The sequence below is a fragment of the Panthera tigris genome, chromosome B1 (genome assembly GCF_018350195.1).
Source record: "Panthera tigris isolate Pti1 chromosome B1, P.tigris_Pti1_mat1.1, whole genome shotgun sequence".
Taxonomy (NCBI): Eukaryota; Metazoa; Chordata; class Mammalia; order Carnivora; family Felidae; genus Panthera; species Panthera tigris.
In genome coordinates this window covers 40,644,447-40,671,051 of record NC_056663.1, presented here as the reverse complement: position 1 = coordinate 40,671,051, position 26,605 = coordinate 40,644,447, and the positions used below count along the sequence as shown (strand labels likewise).

The window sequence follows — 26,605 nt, the reverse complement described above, 5'->3', positions numbered from 1 at the left end:
ACTTCAGTCTCTGTGATCTGCATTTATTCAACTGCTCCAGGGACTTGAACATTTCAGGGAAGTGGTGGTTTTTTGTTTGTGTGTCTGTTTTTCTCCTTCTCTAAATTAAGTTCTGGGCTTTAAAGGGTTGCTTTTGTGAGCTGAAACTATGTGCTTCTAAGAACGTCTAAACTGAGCAGTTCTAAACAGCCTTTCAAGAGACCTTTTTTTCTCCTCTCCAGGAAGCTGTCGGCACATACCCAAGGGCAGGCATCTCAGATTTATTCTGGGATCTGGGATGTCAGTGGTGATAAAATCTGGCAGGCTGCAGCCAGGAATAGGAGTCGCATCTCTAGTTAAGAAAATAATCTAAGAGAAACAGAAAACAACATTACTTAAGTCACATGGACTGGTCTGGGAGTCCATTCTTTCTGATGACAGGGAAAGCTAAATGGGATGGGAAGAAAATGGTCCAAGTACTAGCCTCTCTCGTCTGCCCAACAGTGGGATGTCGCTATGCTAGGGAGGTCATGCTTTGGTTCCCCTCGCTTCTCCTTCCTACTGCTGTGCTTGCTGGCCATGGAGCCTCCCTGCCCAGTCTGCTATCATTCCATCCACCTCGTGGTTCATTTTCCCCGGTTCTGTTCAGTTCATCATTCCTGTTACACGTAAACCCCGGTGGCTCTGTGCTGCCTACAGAATGAAGTCCAAAACTGCCTGGCATTCAAAGCACCGTCATCTAAATTCCTACCTGTGTTCTTCATGAACTTCACTTCTGACAACCTGTACAAAATCCTCTCCCTACTCCCACTGCTCTTTTTGCTCTCCAGATCTTTATCTTTTCATGCAGTGACATTCCTTGCTGCAAGAGTCCCTTGCCCACCCCTCTCCACGAGTCTAAACCTTACCCAATTTTTTAAAAAATATTTTGTTTATTTTTGAGAGCGACAGAGTGCGAGCAGGGGAGGTACAGAGAGAGAGAGGGAGACACAGAATCTGAAGCAGGCTCCAGACTCTGAGCTGTCAGCACAGAGCCCAATGCGGGGCTCCAACCCACTAGCAGCGAGATCATGACCTGAGCTGAAGTCGGAAACTTAACTGAGCCACCCAGGCGCCCCAAATCTTGGCCAACTTTTAAAAGCCCTACCTGTTTTTTCCTTAAGATTCCTTAATGCAACTGAATGCCAGTAAGTTTCTCTCTGCCGGTTTGTGACCCAACTCTGTTCTACCTTGGTATTTCTTTTTTATTTTTAGAGAGTGAGCAAGCATGTGTGAGCCAGGGAGAGGAGCAGAGGGAGAAAGAGGCTTGATCTCAACAACCCTGGGATCAAGACCTGAACAGAAATCAAGTGTCAGATGCCCAACCAACTGAGCCACCCAAGTGCCCCTATCCTTGGTATTTCTTTAAGTACCTTATTTCCCTGTCAAACCAAGAACTGCCTTCTTCCCCCTTTTTACTGTCCACAGCACCTGGTGATGTGGGAAACAAAGGCAGAAGGAAATGGTAGATAAATTAAATTTCCTTATAACCTGCAGCCCATTGACGAATACTTGAGGCAGGCAGACTAGAACATTTCTTCAGGAACCCCCTACTGTCTAAATGCTTTGCTAGAGGGAAAAACAATCTTAGCTTGACAATAGCTAGGCCTCCAGTAGCCTGGGAGTCTTCTTTAGCATATGAAAATCCCTTTGGAAACTTCCCCTTGACTTTACCTCCCCCAACTCCCAAGTAGGTAATCAGTCTCTCCTCAGGGTCCCAGGGCAGCTCTTCCTGCCCATGGGGTCCTGTGTCTGTGCTTTAAGAATCACCTTTTTGCATCCAAGATGTCTCAAGATTTCTTTCTTGGCCATCAGCTCCGGACCCCACCACCATTCCAAGAGCCCATCACTAGTACATTATAAAGTATTCTGTATATGTCGGATGAATGAAAGGAAATATTTGAAATGATTTTAAAGATGTGACCATGAATGACAAGAATAAATAAGCCGTGAGATACTGCCAACGTAACAATATTACTCCACTCTGATTTGGGAAAATATGTGAAAAATATATCTGAATTTATTATCTCAGCACAGTATAATACAGGGGTGTGGCAACAAAGTAAAAATGAAAATGGATTGATATAAATATACTAAAGCCTAGTTTGTCAGGTATTAAAATGATACAAGTCTCCTGTTTTATTATAAAGTTTATACAGAAAAAAGATTTACACTATCCACAAAAGGATTTCCTTCCAAGAGCTGTAGAGTGGAGAAAGGGAAAAGCCAAACACTGGATTTAAAAGATGTTGAGGACATGATCTGGCCAGCCAGCCCATCCCGTATTAGCAGGCCCATGTTGGGCTTCCTTGTGGGTATAAATAGACATTCCATTTCTAAAGCAATCCTTCCTTCCTGAAGGATCTAGATGATGGGTTGTTTTTTGTTTTTGTTTTTGTTTTTTTACTACTGAGACATGCTTTCATCTTTGTGGTCCCATTTCCAGCACTTCACATGTTGACAGATCAGGAGGTGGGGCTTTTGGTCTACCTCTCTTCTGCCCTAGATGGTCGTATTCCAGGAGGGGTTGGCTTTTATCTGTCTTCTCAGCTGACAGAATCCAGTCTGAAATCCAATCTTAGCCCCTGGAAACTTCTAAAATGGGAAGTACCTGTGAAAACCTATCCTCTCCCCTCTCCTATCGGTTCCCCCCACCCGCCACCCACTTGTACTGTGTTATGGCTCATCTCTGTGAAGAAGCACCCCGCCTTGGTGTGTCTTCTGAAGTGGAGGAAGCTGGGGCTTCCTCCCATGATGTCAGGGAACTGGGAGTCCTTGGTCATGGTCGCATATTGTCTTGAATCCAGTCTAGGTAATTAGTAATCTTGGTATATACACCTGGAACATCTTTCTGCCCACAGCCAAGGCCCCAGCTGATGATGCCAACTAGAGTCATGTGGTTGTCCTTCATACACACCAAGGGGCCACCTGAGTCACCCTGCAAAAGAGAGAACAGGTCAGTTTGCACAACACACAGACTCTTTAGGGGGAAGTTAGGGTTAATATTGTAGTGCTAATATCGTATTCTTCAAAGTACTTAGCTCAGAGAGGGAAATTGTTATCTCAAAGATCTTGATCCTGTAGGGGATTAGGTTCTACATTGCAAAGTAGAATTGAGATAATTGCTCAGACATTTCAGGCCACAACCCTGGTTTTAACTCTCCCACTTACTAGCTATGTGGGCTTAGACTCACTGTGCTTCAATATTCTTATTCTGTATTCAATATTCAATATTCTGTAAAATAGACTTCATGCTAGCTACCATATGAGGTTATTATAGGAATTAATTGGGAGAGAGCATGAAGAACTCTGAGAACGACATATGACATTTTGTAAGACTCTGGGTAATTGGCTGTTACCGTCTTATTGAACCAAAATAATTTCTTGTTTTTGTTTTTAAGTTGAAGCTTGCAGATCATATTTTCACTTTGCATACAACTTTTTATGACTGTTGAGCCAGGGGTACAGCTGAGGTTTCTGAAGAAATCATTCAGAAAGAGACAAAGGTTGTCAAGGAACTGAGGGCAGAGGCTGATATGATTACCTTATAAGAACAAAGCCCACAAAGTCTTTGATGCAAGAGCCCTGCTTCCTTCTTTTTGTTTCCCCTCCAACCCCCAGGCCCTCGATGGAGAGCCTGACACACTGTAGGTTTGAAAATGTCTCATCAATAACTGTGCCTTGGTTATATTTAGGTCCTAATGCCACAGGTTGGTCTGTGTCCCATACCCAGTCCCTCATTATCACAAAAGAGAAGTACTAACTCTGATAAGGATGCCAACACAGACAACCTGAAATAGTTTGCTTTCCCAGGCTAAAAACCTCATATTAGGGCTGAATAAGAGTTTTTAAAACTTATTTCTCACAAATCATCCATGTCCCCCTTCCTAGTAAGCTACAGCCCCTCCTCCCCCTTCTACGTGGCAGACCCCAGTTCTCCAGCACCCCCAGAAGTCAAGATTTGCTTTATTTGGGGTGCCTGGGTGGCTGAGTCAGTTAAGCATCCAACCCGACTTCGGCTCAGGTCACGATCTCGTGGTTCATGAGTTTGACCCCTGTGCCGGGTTCTGTGCTGACAACTCAGAGCCTGGAGCCTGCTTCAGATTCTGTGTCTCCCCCTTTCTCCATCCCTCCCCTGCTTGTGCTCTGTCTCTCTCAAAATTAAATAAACATTAAAAAAAAAAAGAACTGCTTAATTTGTGTTGCTTTATCCATCACTTCAATAGTCAATCAATTGCCTGGGCCTACAGGAAACCCTGAACCAGGTGGAGTTTCCGGTAGAGACATTGGGGAAATTTCCTGCAGTTTAGATTTCATAACTTTGGGTAACTTTGATCTTTCTCTGATTGTGTTATTCTTTGAGGCTCTCATCTCGAACTTCCACTGCCTCCTCAAGATGAGATCCCCCGGTTCTGGCTGTAACTTGTTTCTTGGTTCGGAGCCTGTTGGCCAAGGGACACTTTTACCCTTGGGTGGGTTCAGGCTCTGGCGAGACTCTCGTGTTTACCTGGCAGGCATCATGGATGTTTGCCTGGTTCCCACCACTTCGTGTGTCTCCAGCACACAGCATATTGTTCGTCACGGTTCTGTTAAACAAGTGTTGTGACGTGCAGCGGCCGGCTGGGTACAGCCTGACATGAGCCTCCTTCAACCGCTCAGAATAGAAAGGAGAAGCTGCAAGAGAGAAGGGAAAATGTCCGATGGTTTTAGGGAAAGTATTTGTAAACCTTTTGGAGGGAGGAAGCCAAATTTTCCAATAATGGCTAACTTGTCTCGAGCTTTCACACATATTAGGTGGACGCCTACAAAATCGTCAAGATTGTTTTGACTGACAAAGCCAGAAATCTTACAGAGTTTAGCCCATGGTTTCTCAGTAGTAGCACTGGTGACGTTGGGGCCAGATAATGTGAGGGGGGCTCTCCTGGGCACTGCAGATGTCTGCAGCATCCTGGGCTTCTGTTCCCTAAATGCTAGTATAAACCTCCATCCTGAGTTGTGACGATCAAAGATGCCTCCAGACATTGCCGGGGTCTGCTGGGGGGGCAAAATCACCCCAGTTGAAAACCACTGCCTTCACCTACTATCATTTCATTCTCACCGTCTAAGGAGGCAGCTAAGTCTACCCCCATGTTACTGGTGAGAACACAGGGGCTTGGGACGGTGTAAAACAAAAATCCCCGTCCTGGGCCACACTGCTACAAGATGCAGATCTCAGATTTGATCTCCAGACTACGGGACCAGAGAGTCCAAGAACCACACCCCCTAGGGGCGCCTGGGTGGCTCAGTCGGTTAGGCCTCCGACTTCGGCTCAGGTCACGATCTCGTGGTCCGTGAGTTCAAGCCCCGCGTCGGGCTCTGGGCTGATGGCTCAGAGCCTGGAGCCTGCTTCTGATTCTGTGTCTCCCTCTCTCTCTGCCCCTCCCCCGTTCATGCTCTGTCTCTCTCTGTCCCAAAAATAAATAAACGTTAAAAAAAAAAAAAAAAAGAACCACACCCCCTAATCACTGTACTCCACTTCTTATCAGAACCTTCCTGAAGTCTGAAGCTCTTCAAAGCACTTGTATTACTCAGACCCTTCGTGGCCTGCACAGTGACCCTGCGAAGTAGGGAAGGCAGGTGAGGGGTTCTCGGTCCGCAGGGAACTTGCCTACATTTACATCAGTGCCTGAACCAGGGCTAGAACGTCACTGCTTTTTCTTCCACCAGAAAGTGCATGCCCTGCTGTCCTGCAGACAGACAGGATGGGGCCGAGACTTCCTTCCACTTACACGCCTCGTGCTTGCCGTAGCCAGACAGCTCACATTCTGTCCAGTCAGGCAGGCGCAGGTCAGCTTCAGGGAGACAGACGGTGCGGACAGTGTCACTCTCCTGGGCACACTGTAGCGAGTCTGACTGCAGTTTCAGCAGTGCTGGGAGAAGAGGAAGAAGGGAATAAGCCGCGTGGGAAGGGCTGCTTCTGACTTGAGGGGAGGAAGACGAAGGAGGAGGCGAGAGTGGGGGGGGGGGAAGAGGTGTGAGTGCACATGTGTGGCTGTGTATGGTGCCGTCCGCAGCAGGGAGAATGTGACATCTTACCAATATCGTTGTCGTAAGTGTCGTCATCAAATTCCTTATGGATGATGTATTTTTCTACTTCAAATTTCTGCTCCTCCTCTCCAGGGACCACTCGGTACGTTCTGCCCAGGACCACCTTAAGGTGGTGGGGAGGATACCTAATGGAGAAACAGCCTTATGCTCTGCTCACTGTAAGGCTCCTTCTAACAGGCCTGGGTTCAAGGCCTTAGAGTCTAGGGAGACCTACTGGGTTTTTCTGAAGTGCCTACCTCTCCTGCAAGCAGTGCGCAGCAGACAGGACCCAGCAGGAACTGATCAGTATTCCGCCACACAAAAACCTCTCCCCTGGTGACCTCCTGTTCTTGACAAAGATGGCAGCTTGCCACGGGTGAGAGGTGATGTCTGCGTAGAGTCCTCCTTTAATGCGGAACTGAGGCTGCTTGTACTGTCTCAGCCCACAGGTGGCTGGGAGAGGAAAGGAAAGAGAAGGGACGTCAGACCTGTGGTCCCTGGCGGGGGGTTCCTTGAGCACCTATCTTGGTTTCTTCTCTTGGAACCCCAAGTTTCTACAGGCTTACTACACTTCTCCAGGTTAGCAGAGAGTGAGAGGACAGTCTGCATGGTAATAAAAACCACAGCTTTCATTTGTCGAGTACATGGTACATGCCAACCATCACAGGTACACTTCCTTTAACCCTCATGACATGGAACTTCAGAGATTCTGGGAAATTTTTGCCCAAAATCACAGGGACACCTGGATTAGAACCCAGACCTGCCAGACTCCAAACTGGGGGTCTTTCTGCCGTGCTTCATTACTCCTGGCTTTTTCCTGCACCTGCTGCCTGGCTGCAGAAATAACACGGCAGTGCAACTTCCTCTAATGGGCAATGTTCCCCATTTCTTTTTCATCTACTAACTTTGCCCACTTTTCAAGGCTTAGGTGAAATCCCAACTCCTCTTGAGGCTTTCTTAACACTCCCAGCCCACCAGGCTCTGAATGAGCTTGCTGATCCTGCCCACTGAGGACCTACCATGTAGGACTTTGGCTGTGAGTTCATTGGTGGTTTGTGTCTTACTTGCCCAGTTAAATAATACGTTCCTTGAGAAACATTCTGGAAGGTACGTGCATTCACAGGAACTGAGTAATAATAATCTATTCACAGAGGGGCACCTGGGTCGCTTAGTTGGTTAAGTGTCCAACTTCATCTCAGATCATGATACCACGGTTTGTGAGTTCGGGGCCCCGCATTGGGCTCTTCGCTAACGGCATGGAGTCTGCTTAGATGCTCTTCCAAACTCTCTCTCTCTCTCTGTCCCCATTCCTCTCACACTTATACTCTTTCTGTCTTTCAAAATAAATAAATAAACTTTTAAAAAGTTTATAATAATCTATTCTCAGTGTCTTTTTTTAGCAAAATGTGCCAACTTAAATTTTCTCTGTCTTCCACCCCCTCCACTAACCCAGCGTTAACCCCCTCCAGAGTCCCCCTGTGTTAAATGGGCTCTGTGGGAAAGGTGGAAAAGCTCACAGCAGAAGTACAAGCTGTGGGGTCCGAGGATGCGGTGTCAGACCCCAGCTGTGTGGCTCAGAGCCCAGTGAGCTTGGGCAGGCCACATGACTTCTGAGCTGCTTTCCTCATCAGTAAGCTGGACGTAGGAGGACTGCCTGTCACCACGTTGTCGGGAGCACACAGTGAGAGCACTTTGCTATCTAGGGAGCCACATATGAGAGCTATCCTCCTCTATGCTCACTATGACCTCATGGTCAATCATTAATAAAGGCAACTGGAGAGAGAAGTTTAGAGCCTAATAAATGCTAAGAGCAGCTGGCAAGTTCTTCTCTTTCTTTCTGCCCCTCCCATCCTGGTCGTGCGTGGGAAGTGAGCACCTGCCCAGAGTGTTGTCATCCTACCGTGGCTCCAGTCATGGGAGGCCCTTCCCCACCAAGGCCCTCCTAAAAATCTGGGTCTGAAGCAGACAGCTGTGAAGACACGGGGAATGGTAGAGGAAATGGCCAGGAGGTGAGACTGGGCAGAGGGATGTGGCCAAGGGCCAGCCCTTACAGCACTGGGGCACATCACAGTATTCCCACGTCAACTTGTGGTCCTTCAACACGTGGCACCAGGGCTTGGCATCTCCATCTGGGTTCCTAGATGGTGAGAGAGGTCAAGGTTCTCAATCACATTTTCAATCCCATCGCAGGCCACGTGAGCGAGGAAGGAGGCTCAGTAAACCGATGGCAAAAACACTGAGCTGGGCAGGAGGGTCCTGAGTTCTGAACTTGGCTCCATCAGAGATCTCACGGTAGGAAAACAATCTTAACTTTGTTTTTCTATCAGCAATATAACATCGTCATCTCGCAGGTGTGTTGGAAGGTACCGTGAGCAATGCTATGAGAACACTCTTATGACTCACTGGGAGAAAGGTGCCACAGAGGAACAGAACAATGAGGACAGAGTGGCTGTGGGATTGCACCTCTAGCCTGGGATGTGGGCTGAAACACTGGTGAACTTCACTCTTCATAACAGGTGTTATTCCAGCAAATGAATACGTGCGGCCAGATAATGTCCATGGTTCCTTCCCACCCACTGAGTCTTTCATACAACTTTAGGCATGAAATCTCTCATCCCACCACCCACTCCTGCCCCCTGCCCAGATAGGAACCCATGGCCCCTGTGCTACGTACCGGCAGTAGTTGTGTTTGCCCAGGCCCAGTGCCTGGGCGTTGTTCTTCCACGCTGTGTAGACCTTGCCTATCAGGGCCCTGGAACTCCACTGGAGGCAGGAGGCACCAGACGTGGTGAGGCTGTAGGTGCCACGGTATGCTAACCCTTTTCCAAAGTAGCAGTCCCCGTTTTTTTCTGGAACAAAAGAAAGTCTCACATTGACACATAGCCAATTAAATGCTACAGCAGGCATATCAGGGTTTGCAGCCGGAGCCGCTGGCCCGAGAGGCTGTAGGCAGCCAGGCTCGCCATAAGAAGGACGTGATAGCATCCCAACTCCCCTCTTTCCTCATTCTTCCAACCCTTTTACAGAGGGATGTGAAGTGGCTTCTGTCTGCTGGGCCAACTTTCATGATTGGATGTGGCTTCCTAGATTGCTGTGTCGAGTGATGCTGAGGGTGGATTCGCATTCAGCAGATAGGGATGCTGTGTTCAATTATAGGTGATTATTGCTGGAGCTGCTTTGAAAGTAACAGGGGGTTTCCTGGTTTGTACTTGACAGGTTGTGGCGAACCAAGGATCTTCAATGGACGGACATGTCCGCAGCCCCTAACTTCCCAGATTTTGTCTGCCAGTGATCTGAAGGATTTGTTGGGCTCGAGCAGGAGACAGGACATGGACCCAGGAATGCTGCCTATTTTCACCTATTTGCCCCCATTTTACCCTCCTTTCTCCCAATTTGAAACTGGCAAAGTGTACCACTATAAACAGTATAATTAAAGGGCCACCTAGACCAGTGAGTCCCAATTTTACCAATCCTGGGAGTGGGGAGGATGCTTTAGAATTAGTGTAAAGAGGAGGTGCCTGGGTGGCTCAGTCGGTTGAGTGTCCGACTTCGGCTCAGGTCATGATCTCACAGTTCATGAGTTCGAGCCCCATGTCAGGCTCTGTGCTGACAGCTCAGGGCCTGGAGCCTGCTTCAGATTCTGTGTGTGTGTGTCTCTCTCTCTGCTCCTTCCCTGCTCACACGCTGTATCTCTCTGTCTCAAAAATAAATAAAGATTTTAAAAAATTAAAAAAAAAAAGAATTAGTGTAAAGAGCCCTCAAATTCACAGACAGGTATGTCAGACCTACCTGTAGACAGAATGTACATTATTATCGTATATGAGTGGTTAGAACTTTAAAACTTCTTTTTCATACTATTGTGACATCATTGTTTGTGAAAGCACCACAGAACTCAGGGTGCTTTTTTGTAACTTAGGGTTTTTAAATTTGGGAAATTTTCTCTTATTAAACATTTTTAAAGAGAGAGACAGAGATTGAGAATTAAGCCCATCAATCACAAAAGGGAGAATCTCTGTTCATCCTCAAGAGGACTGGAAACCACCCATGCGGCCCACCTTCTCCTCTGTAAACGAGGAACCTGAGGGTCGGGGGGGGGGGGGTGGCGGGGGTGGGTAAAGAGACCAGCTCAAGGTCAAACAGCTAGTCAGAAGCCAGGCCTGAGTGAAGATCTGAGTCTCCTGACTTTCTTCCCTCTGCGAACAAAATGGTCAACCACTAGCCCACTCCTCCGTCTCCTCAGTTGTAGAAACACTATCAGATCTGTCTTTCGAGACTCTTCTTCCCCAGACACCACCAGGGAAGGCGGGGAGGCTGCGCTTACCCTTGGGGCAGGCTGGCGTGCTGCAGAACTCAGTGCTGTACTGCCCTGCCTTGAAGACGTAGCACCAGGGCCTTGAGTCTCTGTCTGGGTTCCTGAAAAAGCAGCCAGGGAAGGCCAGAGGAGGTGAAAAGGGAAGTCTCCCTCTCAGACCCAAGGCCTTTGCATCCTCTTCTGGGGAAAAGGTTAGTGCATTTCTGGTCGTACACAGGGCAGTTGTATCGTGTTAGGTGGAAGTATGACCTGGTCATTGTCTTCATGTGGAGAGTAAGTATGGTTGAAGGAGGCCCAGGAGCCATGTTGACAAGGGGTGGCCTGCGACGGTTAGTTTTATGTGTTACCTTGGCTATAATGCCCAGTTATTTAATCAAACATGAACCTAGGTGCTGTGGTGAAGAGATCGCTACGGTTAACAGCTGCAGTCGACTCTGAGTAGAGATCATCCTCCATCTGTCGGCAGCCTCATCCAATCTGCGGGAGGCCTTATGAGCAAAAGCTGAGAAGAAATTCTGCCTCAAGACTGTGCTGTCAAAGCCTGTCTGAGCGCCCAGCTCGCTGGCCTGCCTATAGATGTGAGACTTGCCACCCCCCACAATTGGGTGAGCCAATTCCTTATAATAAATTCCTGTATGTGTATCTAATGTATTGGTTCTCTGTCTCTGGGGAACCATGGCTGATCTGAACTAGGCCTTTTCCCCGACTCTAGTAGCTCCTCACCAGAGGAAAGCCCACCCGGTAGGGAGGACGGCCCTCTCACCTGCAGTAATTGTGGTTCCCAAGGCCTAGCATGATGGCGTTTGGCCTGCGTCCGTTGTAGGGCTTCAGGGCCAGTACGCTGCTGTTCCAGTTGATACACTCGGCCCCGCTTTCCGCTGTGCTCCACGTGCCCCTGTAGGTGATACCCTGGTCCTTGTAGCATGTGGCACTGGCATCTGATCAAAACAGGACAGGTGACATCTCACATGTGAGTCCCCCTCTTTCCTTTAGATTTCCAAAGGGGTTTCGCACCTGCTCTGGTATCACCCCCAAGCCAGTGTGGCGGGCTGGCTGCGGAAGCTACCGGAGCAAAGGAGGTAAACGGGGCGGCCAGTTCACCCAGCTGACTGGCGGCAGAGCCAGACTCCAGCCCAGCACCCAAGACGGCACCCACTGGGCCCAGCGCTTTGATTGCCTAACCGACCCTTGGACGACCTTCCCTGTCCCCACCCCGCCCCCGTCACCACACTCTTCCTCCCCTTCCTGGGAAGATTTGGGATTCTGTCCCTCTCTCGCACCACCTACCCACCACTCACCTATTTCACAGCGTTTCCCTGAAAACCCTTCAGGACACTCGCAGACAAAATCTGAGAAATATAGAGCCTGCCGGCATGTCCCCCCATTGAAGCACCTCGGTTCGCTGCAACCTGCCAAGTACAAACAAGGAATTACTTCAAAGCAGTTCCAAGGATAAAGGAGTTAAAATTTTAAGAGTGCGCTCTACCTGCCAGACACTGTTCTAGGCAGTTTACAAAAATAACTCATTTAATCCTCACTGCGCCCCATGAAGTAGGTACTACTTTCTCCCCATTTGACAGACAAGGAAGCTGAGGCCGGGTGAGTGAAGGCAGAGCCCCAGGCCCCAGGCTTGCTTGTTTGCTCAGCACATTCACATTTGCCCAAGGCAAAAGGAGGTCTGGACAAGCCAGGGACATGAAATACAGGGTTTGGGCCCAGGAAACTGGACCCAAAGCTCGAAGCTTCCACTGGCAGTCCATACGTACATTTTAAAAAAATATACTTTTAAAGTTTATTTATTTATTTTGAGAGAGGGAAAGAGTGTGTGTGTGGGAGTGGAAGAGCAGCAGAGGAGAGAGGGAGAGTGAGAATCCCAAGCAGGCTCTGCACTGTCAGCCTTCAAATCCAGAAACTGTAAGATCATGACGGAGTCAGGATCGAGAGTCAGAGGCTAGCTGACTGAGCCACCCAGGGGCCCCCATACGTACTTCTGACGGGCACCGAGTGGCACAGTGAGCGACCACTGTTGCACCAGCAGTATTCCAGCCGGTTGCTTCTGAGTACGGGACGCAGCCACGACTCATTCTGCATGTACAGCATCTGTGTTTTTTCATCCCTGCAGGTCACTGTAACGAAAGACAGGCTGGCCTCTTGAGGGCACAACTCACCAAACACTGACATCCCGCCCCTGGTTCCACTGAGAAAATCCCTCAGTTTTTTTGTTTTGTTTTGTTTTGTTTTAAATTTAAATTCAAGCTGGTTAACGTACAGTGTAGTATTGGTTTCAGGAGTAGAACCCGGTGATTCATCTCTTACATAACACACTCAGTGATCAACCCAACAGGTGCCCTCCTTAATCCCCATCACCCATTTAGCCCATCCCCCACTCCCCTCCCCTCCAGCAGCCCTCAGTTTGTCCTCTGTCTTTTAAGAGCCTCTTCTGGTTTGCCTCCCTCTCTCTTTTTATCTTATTTTTCCTTCCCTTCCTCTGTGTTCATCTGTTTTGTTTCTTAAATTCCACATATGAACTTCACTCACTTTTAATACAACCCATCCTTCATGCCTTTTTTGCCCTCGGCCGGAAGATAGCAGATACCTAAGAATTTGTCACCAAAGACCACTTTAATTACTTTTCTTCTGATGGGCCTTCATCTTGGAAGAATTTATCGATCAAAATACATTTACAAAGTAAGACTCTAATTTTTCATATTAATTCATCTAAAATATGCACATGTATACGTATAAATTGCCTGCCAGAGTTTTTGATCCACATGAGTATTACCACACTGAAATGATGCATTGCTAGCCCAAGAGAAAGAAAATCCACATTTTAGTCTGTGTGGGAAATGTGCTACTCCTGCCAGTATTTTTTGTATAAATGAATATAGTCTAAGCGCTCGCATTGATATTCTCACCCTTTGTCTCTGTTCGCAAACCAGAAAGCCAACTTCACAAATCTTTAACTTTTCATTAATTAAAGACGTGACAAGCACTCATTGTACATAATTTTTCTGTTGTTTCTTTGGAGGGTCCCCTGGGGTCAGGACACCCTTGTCAGAAATGCTTATCCAACAGCAAAGGCATTAAGAGTTACTGCCATGACTCACTGTGAGGAAACTTCCACTTCAAAAGAGGTGTTGCAAAGCCTCCCAGACCCGAAGGAAGTAGGTCATGAAGGACAGAGATGAAGGCCCCAAGTTGGTGGCTTCAGACTTGAAGCTGGGCCCAGAGTTCTTCCAACAAGAGTCAAGACAATCCGGCTGCTGGCATATTTTATTTTTGGAATCCTACCTAATGCTCATGGGGATGTTCCTCAGGTTTCTAGAGTCGACTCTAGCTAGACTCGGTCTTATAGAGAGAGTCTTTCCACAGCTGTGGACCTCCTGTGAGACCACCCAGCTTAGTTACCCCATTTTTACCAGACAGAAGAAATGGAAGCACAGAGATGGCAGTTGACAAAGATGCCACATGGACTCAGGAGGGAAGGGGATTGCAGCCCAGGAAAAAGACCCTGGAGGACCAGCACAGCTGCAGCTGGCCATGGGGTGACCTTAGGCAGGTCACCGCTCCATCTCCAGCTCGGGTTTCTCACCTGTGTCACAGGGTTTCGGGCCACTGAGCTGGCAGGTTCCCACCAGCTCTGTGACTCCCTGAGGGCCACCTGCTCTGGCCTCTCAAACCTGGCCTCGGCTAACTGGGTGGATGGCTGAGTGATGAGCAGGGGGGACACAGGTGCCTTTGCAGAATCACCCTGCGAAATCTCACCTTCACACAGCTCAAGTAAGCTGGGTGTGGTGGCAGATAAATTCCCTGACAGAGCGCCTGGAGCTCCTAAGTCCTGACTCTGCCTCCCGCCTCCACTGACCCCCTCCACTGACCTCAGCGTCATCTTACCTCTGTAAGATCTGGCTCCTCTTCTGAATCGTGGGTGGATTTCCTGCAAAGCCACCAGAGGTGGAGGAAGGATCAGCACATATTGGGTATCTTAAGAACAATGGTGGTTGATCCAGAGACCACTGGCGCACCTGCCAATCAGATGCTACCTGCCCCAGGAGCCCCCCCTCAGGTAACTGGCCCCAGGTGCAATGTCCACTTCTCGCCTTCTTTTCTAATTCTTCCTCCCCTTCTAGACCAGTGCCGCCAGAATAACTTTCTGAATGATGAAAATCTTTAATATCTGTGCTGTCCAATACCATAGCCTGAACTGGATTTTTAAATTTTATTTAATTCTGAATTTAAATAGCCACAAGGGGCGAGTGGAATTGTAGTCACACACACACCCACATACACACACACACACCCGCTGATTCCCTCCATGTAGCCATCCCCAACTCTCTCTCCTCTAAAATCTCGCTGGGCCTTCCATGATGGTGCTCTTGTTTGCTGGGCATTTTTAGAGAGCATGTCTACAGGACAGCTCCCATCCCAGTTAGATGGTGAGTGGCACTGGTGGCTTCCCAGCTTCCACGGCTCACTGTGTAGGCACTATCTTTCCCAAATACTTTATGGATTAATTCAAGCACATTCTTTAAAAACAGCTCCAAAGAAGGCAGTCAGAGACAGTGGGGTAGAATTAAGAACTGTTTACTGAGGTCAGCAGAACTGCCTAGAGTTCTGCCCCCCGGAACCCTGAATCCCAAGCATCCCGCACAGAGAGGAGTATGTGCACTATACTCTGCGAATGCTGACCTCTGCCTCTCCACTCTGACGTTAGCCCACCCTGGGCTCCCGAGGGCCTTGAGAGTCCATAGGCCCGTGGAGGAGGGCACAGACCTGACCCGCACACCCACCTGGCTGGGCAAGGTGAGGGCTGCCCCACAAAACAGCAGGGTGAACACCAGCTCTTTCCTCAGGTTATTCATCGTTCCTTTGGAGCGTCCCTTAAATTCTGGAAGAAGAAGGGAAAAAAGCTCAATCGTGTGATTGAGAGATGAAGGAATATGATAAAACTCAAGAACCCATGACTTTATCATGGCGTCTCCTCTCCAGCATCCGCTCCCACAGAGGGAAATGCCACAAATATCTGGAAGATTCCTTTAATTGTGCATATTTACCATCTTAACCATTGATATATGTGTATAGTTCAGTGGCATTAAGCACATTCATCACCACCACCCATCTGCAGAACTTTATCATCTTCCCAAACAATCTCTACACCCACGACCCACTAACTCCCCACTCCCCTGGCAACCACCATTGTACTCTCTGTCTTTATGAATATGACAACTCTCAAGTTTCCTCACATAAGTAGAATCCTACAACACACGTCCGTTTGTGACTGGCTTATTTCATTAGCATAATGTTCTCAAGGTTCATCCATGTGGTGGCCATGTGTCAGATTCTCCTCCCTTTTTAAAGCTGAAGAAAATTCCATTGTGTGTATAGACCACATCTTGTTTATCCATTAGTCCATCAATGGACATGGGTTGCTAGAAGATCATGTTGCCCAGGGATGTCTGTGGGCTGAATAGCGTAGGCCATCCCTGGCACTTCTTGGCAGCCTGGGTACCCCATGCCCTGGCTTGATTTTCCTAGAAGTGAATTCCTGCCCTGGGAGATGGAACCACAGAAATGTCCCCTCTCTGACTTTCTTGGAGGACACTGTAGGGATTCTATTGCGGGCACGTTACAGAGCCAGACAACCTCAGATTACCTGGGTTCTTAACTGGCATGCCTCCTGGTCCAGCACAGGAAATGCTCCCCTGCACCAGCTCGCACCCTCCCCACAGCTCCCTCGGATTTTACAGACGGGCCGGCAAAGTGTAGGTTGGCAGAAAGGAACAGAAGCATCTGCTTTTTGGTTATTAGACTCAGATCTTCCTGGACCCAAAATTCCCAGTTTCCATGTGCTGTTCCCCAGTGATCTTGCCCTCAGCAGCTTAAAGTAGGTTAGTTGGTCGGGGTGTTATTTTGTGGTCTGGCAGACCCACTCGCTCCTTTGTCCACAAGAATTAAATCAGGGCATTTCTTCCCTTGACTCATTTCCCTTCAGTCACAACAACTTTTGGTCCCACCCCTCCTCCCCATCCCCAGGGTCCTCAGGGCCCTGTCAGATCAGGGGCTTCCAGAAATTTCATCCTGGGCTGGCTCTGGCTCCTTCTTTGTTTCTTTGCAAAAAGCTTCCCTGTTGGAAGTGCTCTTCCCCTCACTGGCCACAGGCCCCCTTCAGAGCAAGGATGACAAAGAAAGAGAGGGGGGTGGTGGGAGGACTCTTTCTGCCTCACTGCTTCTTCTGGGGTTGCTGGGGACAGGCAGAGGAGGGAGAGGGAGCGAGAGGGCAGTGGGGGCCACACCCAGGCTCAGAGGGCGTCTGCCAACCAGCACGGCCCTTCCCCAGCCCCTCCCCCACTGGGAAGGAAGCCAAAAGAAGGCAGGATCTGGGCCTTTGTTCTAATCTGGTGTGTCAAGCAAGGCCCCCCTCCCGGGCAGGGTAGGGCAGGGTAGGGCAGGGTAGGGCAGGGTAGGGTGTGCTCTTGGAGGAGGGGGACGGCTTTCTCACTCTGAGGAGGAAGCTCTCTACTGCTCACAGGTTTCCCAAAGTTTCTGAAGAGAGCAGTTAGGGAGTTGAGGCCATCAGAAACAAGAACACTCAGTATAATCTTCTGACCGCAGGAATCTGCTCCGGACTTTCCTTCTCAGGTTTCCTTACCTTTCCCCTTTCTTAAAATGGCCCGAAACCCCTCTTAAATTTCCCTTCTTCATTTCATCCCATTTCTTTATAACCTTTTACAATGGATCTTCTTGGGGCGCCTGGGTGGCTCAGTCTGTTAAGCATCCGACTTCGACTCAGGTCATGATCTCGCGGTCCGTGAGCTCGAGCCCCGCGTCAGGCTCTCTGCTGACAGCTCAGAGCCTGGAGCCTGCTTCAGATTCTGTGTCTCCCTCTCTCTCTGACCCTCCCCCCATTCATGCTGTCTCTCCCTGTCTCAAAAATAAATAAACATTAAAAAAAAAAGTTAAAATGGATCTTCTTACATGGATCCCCCCTCTTTCTTCCTGATGTTAGTCCTGATTCTTGTAGTGTATAGATTGTCCCATCCTTTATTTATCTGGGCCAGGCCTTGAGGTTAGGGGGACCTCTAAGCTCTTGGGACTTTAGGAAGAAATGCTGAATGAAACAATGAATGAATTAGTAAACGAGTCACCAATCAACAAAGAACTTAACCCTTCTTAGCGTTGCATGTCAAACCAACCAGCCCTTTGAATAAACTCATTAGCCTAAGCCCAGGGGGTTGGATGCCCACTGGGATACAGGGATACCATTTTACTTCAAGAACGCAGGGGCCTAACAACAACAACAACCACAAGCTCTGGGTCCTCCTAAATGGAACACCATTCTAGATGTCAGAAAGTTGCGAAGTGAGAAATGGAATATTAACACATTTGCATTCCCTGGACAAATGGGAGAGGGCGACCAGATCAGGGAGGCACAGCATGACTTAGGGCTGGAGTGGCTGCTCCCACAGCTGCATCATGTTAAAACCCTTTGGCGACTAAGGGGCATAAGGGGCAAAGGGGTCTACTTTTGTCTTCCGTTCCTGGGAGAGTTCGAGACCATCTCTGTTCTATCTGTCCCCCACTTTTTTGGGCCTTGCCGGGCCTTGAGCTGACCCAGTGACAGTCTCCAACAAGGCAACAGCTCCATCTCGCTGCACAGAGGCAATGAGAGCAGCTGGACAGGCTGAACGGGGTAAGAGGATGACAAAGAAGTGAGTCATCCTGCAAGCAGACCAGCAGTGTAGTCCAAAGACAAGGGAGAAAGAGGAGAGGAGGAAAAAATGTGTCCTTGTTTTGCCTTCATTAAAGAGGTGGCTGTAGCGATCTGGGGGCAGTGCCTGGACAAAGAACCAAGTGAATACCAGAAACAGGGGCTCAGACTCTGGGTGTATGGGGCCTCTGCCAGGGCAGACTTCAGCAACATGAACCACAGGCTGCCACCAAAGGCAGAAGCACCATGTGGGAGTCAGATGCGAGGTGTAAGGGTAAGAAGTCCTTTGGGGTTCATTTTATAAATACAAAGACTTGTCATTTTTTTTTCTGTGTTCTCTTCCTTTTGCTATATTTAAGTTTCCCAGAGTCAGAAAACTAAAAAAGCAAGGAAGGAAGGGGAAAGAAGGAAGGAAGGAAGGAAGGAGGGAGGGAGGGAAGAGGGAGAAAGGGATGGAAGAAAGGAAGGAAGGAGAAGGAAAAAGAAAAAAGACAAACCACTAGGATGTCTCACTTTGGTTGGACTGGAATCCCTGAATCCCTGAAAGCATCACTGTATGAGAGTAATGGTAGAATGGCCATAAGTCCTGTGGTCCCCGGGGTCCTAAGGACCCAGCCCCAGCAGGTCCACCCTAGCATACAAAGTTGATTTTGGCAGATTTGCAAAAGGCACCCTCTCTGGTGGATGGACTTCAATAGACATGGAGCTTGGCAAGTTGACAAAGAATCTGTGCAAATTAAAAAACAAGCACACAAAAAAACAGGACCCATGGCCTGGCAAATAAAGCACGGACTGCATTTCAAGGATGCATGGATGGGCACCCTTGTGTGGGACTCAGCCTGCACATCTGTGTGCGGCAGCCTCATCTGCTCCTAGAGCATCTCTGACCTCCCTGCCTCAAAGCTGTGTTGGTCTTGCTGGCTACAGCAACAGAGTTAACTCTGTTCACTGGCCCTTCTGAACAACAGTGAATGATGACTGTTCCAGGGGAAAAATGGGAACAGTGGACTGGTAACCAGGGAGGGGGTTACTCTCCTAGAGCCAAGGAAGTGTGCCATTGTAGCTGAGAAATCAATGATCCTGCCAGCCAGAAACTCAAGTGTTCATTTCTGCAGTGGTAACATGGCAGAGCGCTGACTGATAGGCACCCAGCCAGAGGAAGGGCCTGGGGGTCATTCCTGAGGGTGACCTGTTGTCCTCAGTGCCTTTGCATTTCCCTTTGCACTCTCCTCCACTGTCCTACCTTCTCCATGCTCCCTCTGAAAAATCTGTCCTCCGGAAAGGAACCGCTATCCTCATTCACAGAAGGTTAGAGTGACTGAATAAAAATTGATACGCTGCCCTTCGCAAAAGCATCTATATTTTGAGACATAAAATCTGCTCCCTGGGATGCAAATCCAAGTGGTCTGGACTCTGGAGCTTTCCTCCAGGGCTAACACTCTGTGGTCTTCACTGTTGTGAGAACAAATGACGTAATGGGTGTAAACTAACACACTTATAAATGAGTATAAGTATTTTATTTAAACACAACCACATGCTTGGAGGTGACCGGCAATAAAAGAGCTGCATAAATACAGTCAATCAAGTTCTGGGGTTCTAGGAGCAAACAATGCAATTGCTCCAGCAGGTATAGAACTGGGGGACTTGTAGTTGCTACTCTTGCAAGAAAAAGGCAGAAATATGAGCAAGCTAGACAGAAGATGGAAATTGCAAGGGAAAGACAAAAGTAAGTTGATACTATGATCAAATTTTATACTGTGTGCAAGGTTTGCTACCTTAATCTTTGGTAGAGGAGATTCCTGGGTTATTATTGCTTTGCAAAGCTTCTCTCTGGAAACCTTAGTAAGAGAGAGTCAGTCTCCAAGAATACCAATACTCTAAAATGACTCATGGCTTTAAAAAAAATAACACCCTCTCTCCACCCCCCAACCATCATGGCCCAGAATGGATGCCAAAAAATTAGAAAAAAAAGTAGTCCAAGGAAGAACTCCTTGGAACAGCAAAGGCACGTCTGTAGGGTCAGGGCAAGAGAGGGGGTGCGATGGCGGGAGGACCCGGACACAGGAAAGGTGGTGGGGCCCCCACAAAAGCTCACCTTTGCAAGTTCCAGAGGGAGCACAGAACTGGGGGCCAGTAGCCTGGTAACCCTGGTCCCACGTATACAGGTCCTGCTTTTCACAAAGGCCCTGCTCTCAGAATAAAAGCCATTTTCAAAAACTGACAACATGTAAACAATTCTTAACTTTTCAATTCTTCATTTTCTGTGTGTCCAAGTTTTTCCCTCTTCTTGAATAGAGCTCTTTTACAACTGGGGGACAAGAGAGGAAGGGTTTGTTTCTTATCACCTTGATCCATTCCAATGAGGTGATAGAATAGAATCCTCTCCTATCTCTCACCCATCTCACTAGTCACTCAAGAGCAGCATTCTTTCCAAGGCATCTTCAAAATATAGGCATATGACCTGGGTCTAAGTTAACCTGGCAACTCAGAAAAATCTACACTGAGCACTGTCATCTGCTCCGTGTCCCATGCTTTGCCAGGCAATTCTAGATATTTGGAAGGAATGAGGACGTGTTGGATGTGGGTCTTGGAAAACAGAAGTCCATCCTGCCTCCTTTTACCATAAAAATACAAGAAACCCTTCCCTAATAAACTTATAATCTTGTGAAGAAAAAACAAGGTTCTGCTGGCAAAAGCTGACTCCATTAGTCAGTGCAATAAAATGTTAACCTCGAAGACTGAATCTAAACAATCTGATGTTAATCTAAAACAGTGTCTCATTTTAAGCACGAAGGTAATTCCTCGTATCCCTTCCACTCCCTAAAGCCATCATCACTGCAAGGCAATTAAATATACAATACCTTGATAATTCTTCGGTTTACCTCCAGAATTCAACACACATGAATGAGAAAAATGATCGGAAGCTTTCACTGTATCATTACTGAGTTTGTCCACATTTCACTGGGCTCACCTGAAAGGGATGTTCTAGTATATTTTTGAGAACTGCATGTGGATTCATGCCACTTGCTCCACAGGCACTCGAGTATCTCCCACTTGCCAGGCATAGGGTTTACAAACTTTACAACCCTTTTATAACCATTGAATCATTTAAGGCAATATTATTGTCTTGTTTTTACAGGCGAGAGAATTTAACTTCAAAAAGGTACAAGGGCTGGGGCACCGGGGTGGCTCAGTTAGTTGAGCATACAACTTCGGCTCAGGTCATGATCTCTCGGTTTGTGGGTTAGAGCCCCGCGTCGGGCTCACCGCTGTCAGTGCAGAGCCTGCCTGGGATCCTCTGTCCCCATCTCTCTCGGCCCCTCCCCTGCTTGCACTGTCTCTCTCTCTCAAAAATAAATAATAATGTTTAAAAATTAATAAAAAAGGTACAAAAGCCTTGGCCCTAAGGTGAGACACTTAGTGACAAGTGGTGTCAGGACTCAAACTCGACATGCTTTCCACCACTCCTTACTGTGTCCTGATGCTGGACTGTAATGTTTTTTAAACCTTAAAAAAAAAAGTTTATTTATTTTTGAGAGGAAGAGAGAGAGACTGTGTGTAAGAGTGAGCGGGGAAGGGGTAGAGAGAAGGGGGTACAGAGGATCCAAAACGGGTTCTGCACTGACAGCAGTGAGCCCGATGCGGGGTTTGAACTCACAAACTGTGAGATCATGGCCTGAGCCAAACTCGGACGCTCAATGGACCGAGCCACCCAGGAGCCCCTGGACTGTAATGTTTTTAATGTGCTCAGAGTTGATATATGAGAAGGGTAGCATGTAAATGCAAGGAGCATAGCATTTACTGGAGCAAGACTGGAGTCTTTTTTTTTTTTTTAACGTTTATTTATTTTTGAGACAGAGAGAGACAGAGCATGAACGGGGAAGGGTCAGAGAGAGGGAGACACAGAATCTGAAACAGGCTCCAGGCTCTGAGCTGTCAGCACAGAGCCCTACACGGGGCTCGAACTCACGGACCGTGAGATCATGACCTGAGCCAAAGTTGGACACTGAACCGACTGAGCCACCCAGGCGCCCTGCAAGACTGGAGTCTTGACTTCAAATTCCTACTACCACTTACAGGTTGTGTGTGGTTTCCTGGATTTTCTAATGGGCGAATCATTCCCGCCTTGCTGAATTGTTACAGCAATTAGAGAAGAAGCAGACAGAGGCCCTCTAAATGGCCAGTGGGCAGTAAAGTCAGCTATGCTTACTGTCACAAGTGTCCTTCAACAATGGGAGCACCAAAGTCTACAACTTCTTCCTGGAAAAACAACTGAAAACTACCAAGGCAGAAAAGATGCCACCCTCTGTGGGGTTCCCAGTGTGGTCAAGCATTAATACCGAAATCCTGTTCCCTGGATCATGTGGGCATCTTGTGATAAGCTGCAACTAGATTCATTACGACTGAAAGAAAAGTTCACACCTTTCATGTACGTGTGCACAGAACAGTATTAACGGGAGCCCTTATTTCCTGGATATGAGGTGGTACCTCTTATGCTATTTTTAATCTGTTTTTTAATTTGCCTTTCCCAGACCTATTTACACCACACAAGCCAGGGCTGCTGTGGACTCTCAGAGGAAGCAGGAACTGGTGCCCAAGACAGCTGGAAGATCTGGGCTGTTGCTCCTGATAAGGGCTGTCTGATGCCGACCACATGAAATGTTCAAAAACCAGAGACATTATGTGATAAAAAATAAGGAAACTGGAGCTTCCCAGAAAAAGGAAAACAAAACAAAACAAAACCTTCCCTTTTTCTCTGCATCCCAGGTGGCAGACACCAGCTCTTGCTACAAGAAGGCAAAATAAAACCAGTTTCTCTTTTCTATGAATGTGACAAAAGATCTAGTTGACCAGTAGTCTTTCTCTTTTAGATTATTCATGGTAGGCTACTAGGTTTAGTTTCCCTACGTCCTGTCCCCAACCTGCAAAACATTCAGCTGACATCAAACTGTTCATGCAAAGATCTCTAACAAAGGGACTTGAGAACCTCTTTGAGTGTCATCCTCGAATGCCATCTGTCAGATCCCCCACCCACCCATCTCTCCCTCAAGCCCCAGCTCAGTCTCATTTCCTCCTTGAATTCACAGGTGGAGATTTACCAACTGTATGTATTTACCATCATACATTTCTTGAGCACCAACCATGTACCAGACACAGGCTCCATGGTATAAAGACATATATACTGTATCTTCAGAAGCTCATAGTTTAGGAACGGGACAGACAAGTAATTAGGTAATCACAGTACAGTGTGATCAGCACTGCGATACGCAGGGATGTAGGGATAGAAGGTGGAAATGCAGAGGAAGAAAGGGTCTTGTTGGAATGTGGAGGAAGGAGATCTAGTTCACTCTCATTGAGGTAGGGGGCTGGTCAAGGTAGGCTCCTGGAATTGATACTATAGAAGCTGTTTGTTGAACAAAATCAAGGGGCGTTCCTGACACAGCATATCCCCAAGATGACAACACTGTGCGGGGTCCAGGATAACAGCAGCAAACAGCCAGAGTTGCTTACTCTTCAGCACAAATACCTTCCATTGGGTAAAGGAAGTTGATTCACAAACCCCAGCCTCTGCCTTCAAGGGCATCCCTAGGGGGAAGTGTGGTTTGGAAAGCCCAAGAGTTCCAAGGACATAAGAGCCTTTGGGGCATGTTCAGTTTCAATTCCCTAATGTCTAGTTGTAAATTAATGGAATATTTGGGACCATATAATAAACAGAAAAGGCTTTGAATACAAAGGTATCCCAGTATCTGGGTTCAGCCTGACCTTGAAGTGGTTACTTCAGAGGCTCAAGTTGGAATCAGATCTTATAGATCAATCCCCAACCGACCTCTCCAAGGCACTGATGCATGCGTCTGGAGCACCAAATAGCCAAACCGTCCTTTGCAACTCAGCTGGGTGTGCTAGCCAAGAGTCGCCCTCTGGGTCATGGTTGTTTGCACAGATAGGGCTAGGCAGCTGCTAAGGACACTCCGTTGCATTAGCTTTAGAGAAAGACCATCTAGTTAGCATCTTCTGGGTAATCATGATAAGTACCAGAACCTGCCCAAGGTTCATAGCCTGAAACTACAGACAGAATTGTTCTCCATGCAAAGCTAATGACCCAAGGAAGGAATGAATGGAATATTCTGGTCACCCATTGTCCATCCTAACCATCTTACCAGAGCAGTGCTGCAATTCACTCCCAGAGAATAAAAATATTATTCTGAGGCTGCAGGTGCACAATGCCAGATAATCAAGTGAAATTGAACATTTCAACCCAAAACCCCAATTTTTCCTCACCACCAGATACTCAGTATCTCTGAGAAGTGTATGGACTTTGTATTTTGACTAGAGGGAAATTCACTACCATTGCTATGAACCATGTTGCCCCCTCATCTGTATGATAGAAAATAACCTGCATACATACTAGAAGCTTTGGAAGTCCTGAAGCTAGATCTTAGCCAGAGGGCCCCTTCAGTTGCTATAAAACCCCATAACCAGAAAAGCTGTTGCTTGCAGATTTAGTAATAGGCCTCCCTTGGAAAGTAAGTTTCCCCAAATGTTCTGTGGTCCCAGCCACTCATTTACAAAAGACTTAGATCGGTATGGTCACTAGGTGTGGCTGGGATGTTGGCTGCAATAGTTGGAAAGGTACTGAGCATAGTCTGCTCAACATGTTAGGACCCAAGGAAATAAAAGCCAAGTCCCAGAGCCCATCCTCAATGAGGACAAAAAACAGCAACACTGCTGTCCCTCAGCTACTCCCTGGCTGCAGGAGCTGTTCCGGTGAAGCCACTGAGGAGTAGCACAGATACCAGGAGTATCTGATAAGAGGCATCACAAAATACACTGAGTTGGTCTTAGGGAGTCTGGACAGAGACTGAGCTATTGGGCAGTGGGGAGCTACTTTTGCTCTTGATGAGATCCAGAGCTTTGAGTCTGGTGTCTCTGAGAATATTCTAGGTATAATAAATTGATGGGTGCAATGGAGCTATTTCTGTTTCAATATTTACAAATCCCTGCTGGTGCCTCGAGTCTGGCTCTGTGCTTACAGGAAGCACTCACGCTGACTGTCATATATTGATTCCGGACAAGTCAGTGTTGAGATCCCAGGATGAGTCCTCCTGCCCCCACAGGCAAGAATTGCTAGGAAGTTACTTTTGAGGGGACTCCCCATAATAGTTGTATTTGCAGAATATCTTCATGGAATTGCAAACACACACACACAGAGACACACACACAATTATTTTCTGTCGTCAACCCACTGCAGGAGACCACCATTATTATTCCAGCTTGGTCACTGCCTCAGCTCAATCATTGGTACCACAGTTCTTTGCATTTGAGTTTGTCACTAGTTACCTGGGAGCTCAGCATGTTTTTCTGCTTTCCTGGCTCCCTCCTGTCCTCCCTCCCAGTGAGGTTAAGAAAATAAAGATAATAACAATGAAAATCTAGAAAGCTTTGATATGCTTCCTGCAGAATGCTCTTGAAAGAAAAGCCATTGATGTTATCCCCCCCCCCCCCAATTGAGAATCCTTAAAGAGGACCTCACACTTGCACACTGGGCAAAACGCCAGAGGACAAACTGACCAGTGGAGATGGGGAGGGGTCGTGGGGGGAGATCAGAGGCCTTTCTCTGATTCGTCCTTCTCTTTCCCAGCACTTCCCAACTAATTAATCATGCTCGGAGGCAAGTTGACCATCCTGCATCCCTAGCCCCTGTTCCTTAAAGTTCTTGATGGGCTCTGTTGGGTGCAGGGGCGGGGAGGAGGGAGGGCGGCCCGACATGGCCAGGGACCCTCCAGGCTCAGATAGCCCCAAATCCCGGAGGCAGCTCAGTTCATTCACATTTCTTGCCCGTTAGTCATGAGGTGCTCCCATTGTCTATTCAGAACATTTCTCTACAATTCTTTTCACTTTCCCCTTTACTCTGCAAACAGAGATTTCTTCTCCAAGACATAATCCCTCCTATTCTCTCTTTCCTGACCACCTCGCCCTTCAAAACAGCTTCAGCCTATCCCAATGAAATGCAGATACAGAACGAAGGCTCTGTTTGGGCACTGATTCTAACTAATCCTCTTTTTGCCTGCATTACAAAGTCAGTCCCTCATTAAGGTATTCCTCTAGTGGCTCGGCTTGCCAGAAAGACTTTCAAGAGAGAGAAGAGGAGATGGGCAGACAGAGAGTCACAGAATTCGACCTACCGTCACTGCTTGTCTTCCTTCCCTCCCTGGGAGAGGCTTTCTCTTCAGCCCTGGGCTCCTGCAGGACCTCAGCTCCAATCTCCCTGCACAGCTCCGGCCTCCTTTAAATTTCAAGGCAGGGGGTGGGGTCGGTGGCCCTGGGTGGGCGGGTTTCTCTGCAGCAGCAGGATGCCCAGTGGACAGGGCCACGAGGGAGCCAAACGGGGCGGGCCTGTTTTTATAAAGAGGGGGAGGAAGTTTATGATGGAAACAGCACAGCCCAGCCTGGCTTCGGGCCAGCCTGATTATTCACAATCCTGATGTCACCGAATCACAGGA

At 47.8% G+C, this 26,605-nt stretch overlaps 2 protein-coding genes across 2 annotated transcripts in view; one reads left to right on the top strand and one right to left on the bottom strand.

Moving 5' to 3' along the window:
* Positions 1 to 9,485, top strand: part of AP3M2 (adaptor related protein complex 3 subunit mu 2) — a 34,994-nt gene extending 25,509 nt beyond the window's left edge. The window contains exons 9-10 of the transcript XR_006216635.1: positions 8,275 to 8,376; positions 9,301 to 9,485. The gene's annotated coding sequence lies outside the window, so the exon portion shown is untranslated. The remainder of the gene's footprint in view (positions 1 to 8,274; positions 8,377 to 9,300) is intronic.
* Positions 1,971 to 26,377, bottom strand: PLAT (plasminogen activator, tissue type). Its single transcript, XM_007097040.2, has 14 exons — positions 26,288 to 26,377; positions 15,187 to 15,284; positions 14,291 to 14,333; positions 12,385 to 12,522; positions 11,695 to 11,805; positions 11,160 to 11,334; positions 10,406 to 10,497; positions 8,759 to 8,933; positions 8,136 to 8,221; positions 6,342 to 6,537; positions 6,094 to 6,230; positions 5,787 to 5,927; positions 4,526 to 4,692; positions 1,971 to 2,956 (listed from the first exon to the last, which is right to left on the bottom strand). The coding sequence occupies exons 2-14, from the start codon at positions 15,256 to 15,258 to the stop codon at positions 2,798 to 2,800; spliced, it is 1,692 nt and encodes a 563-aa protein (XP_007097102.1). The 5' UTR covers positions 15,259 to 15,284; positions 26,288 to 26,377; the 3' UTR covers positions 1,971 to 2,797.
* Between the last annotated feature and the right edge of the window lie 228 nt (positions 26,378 to 26,605).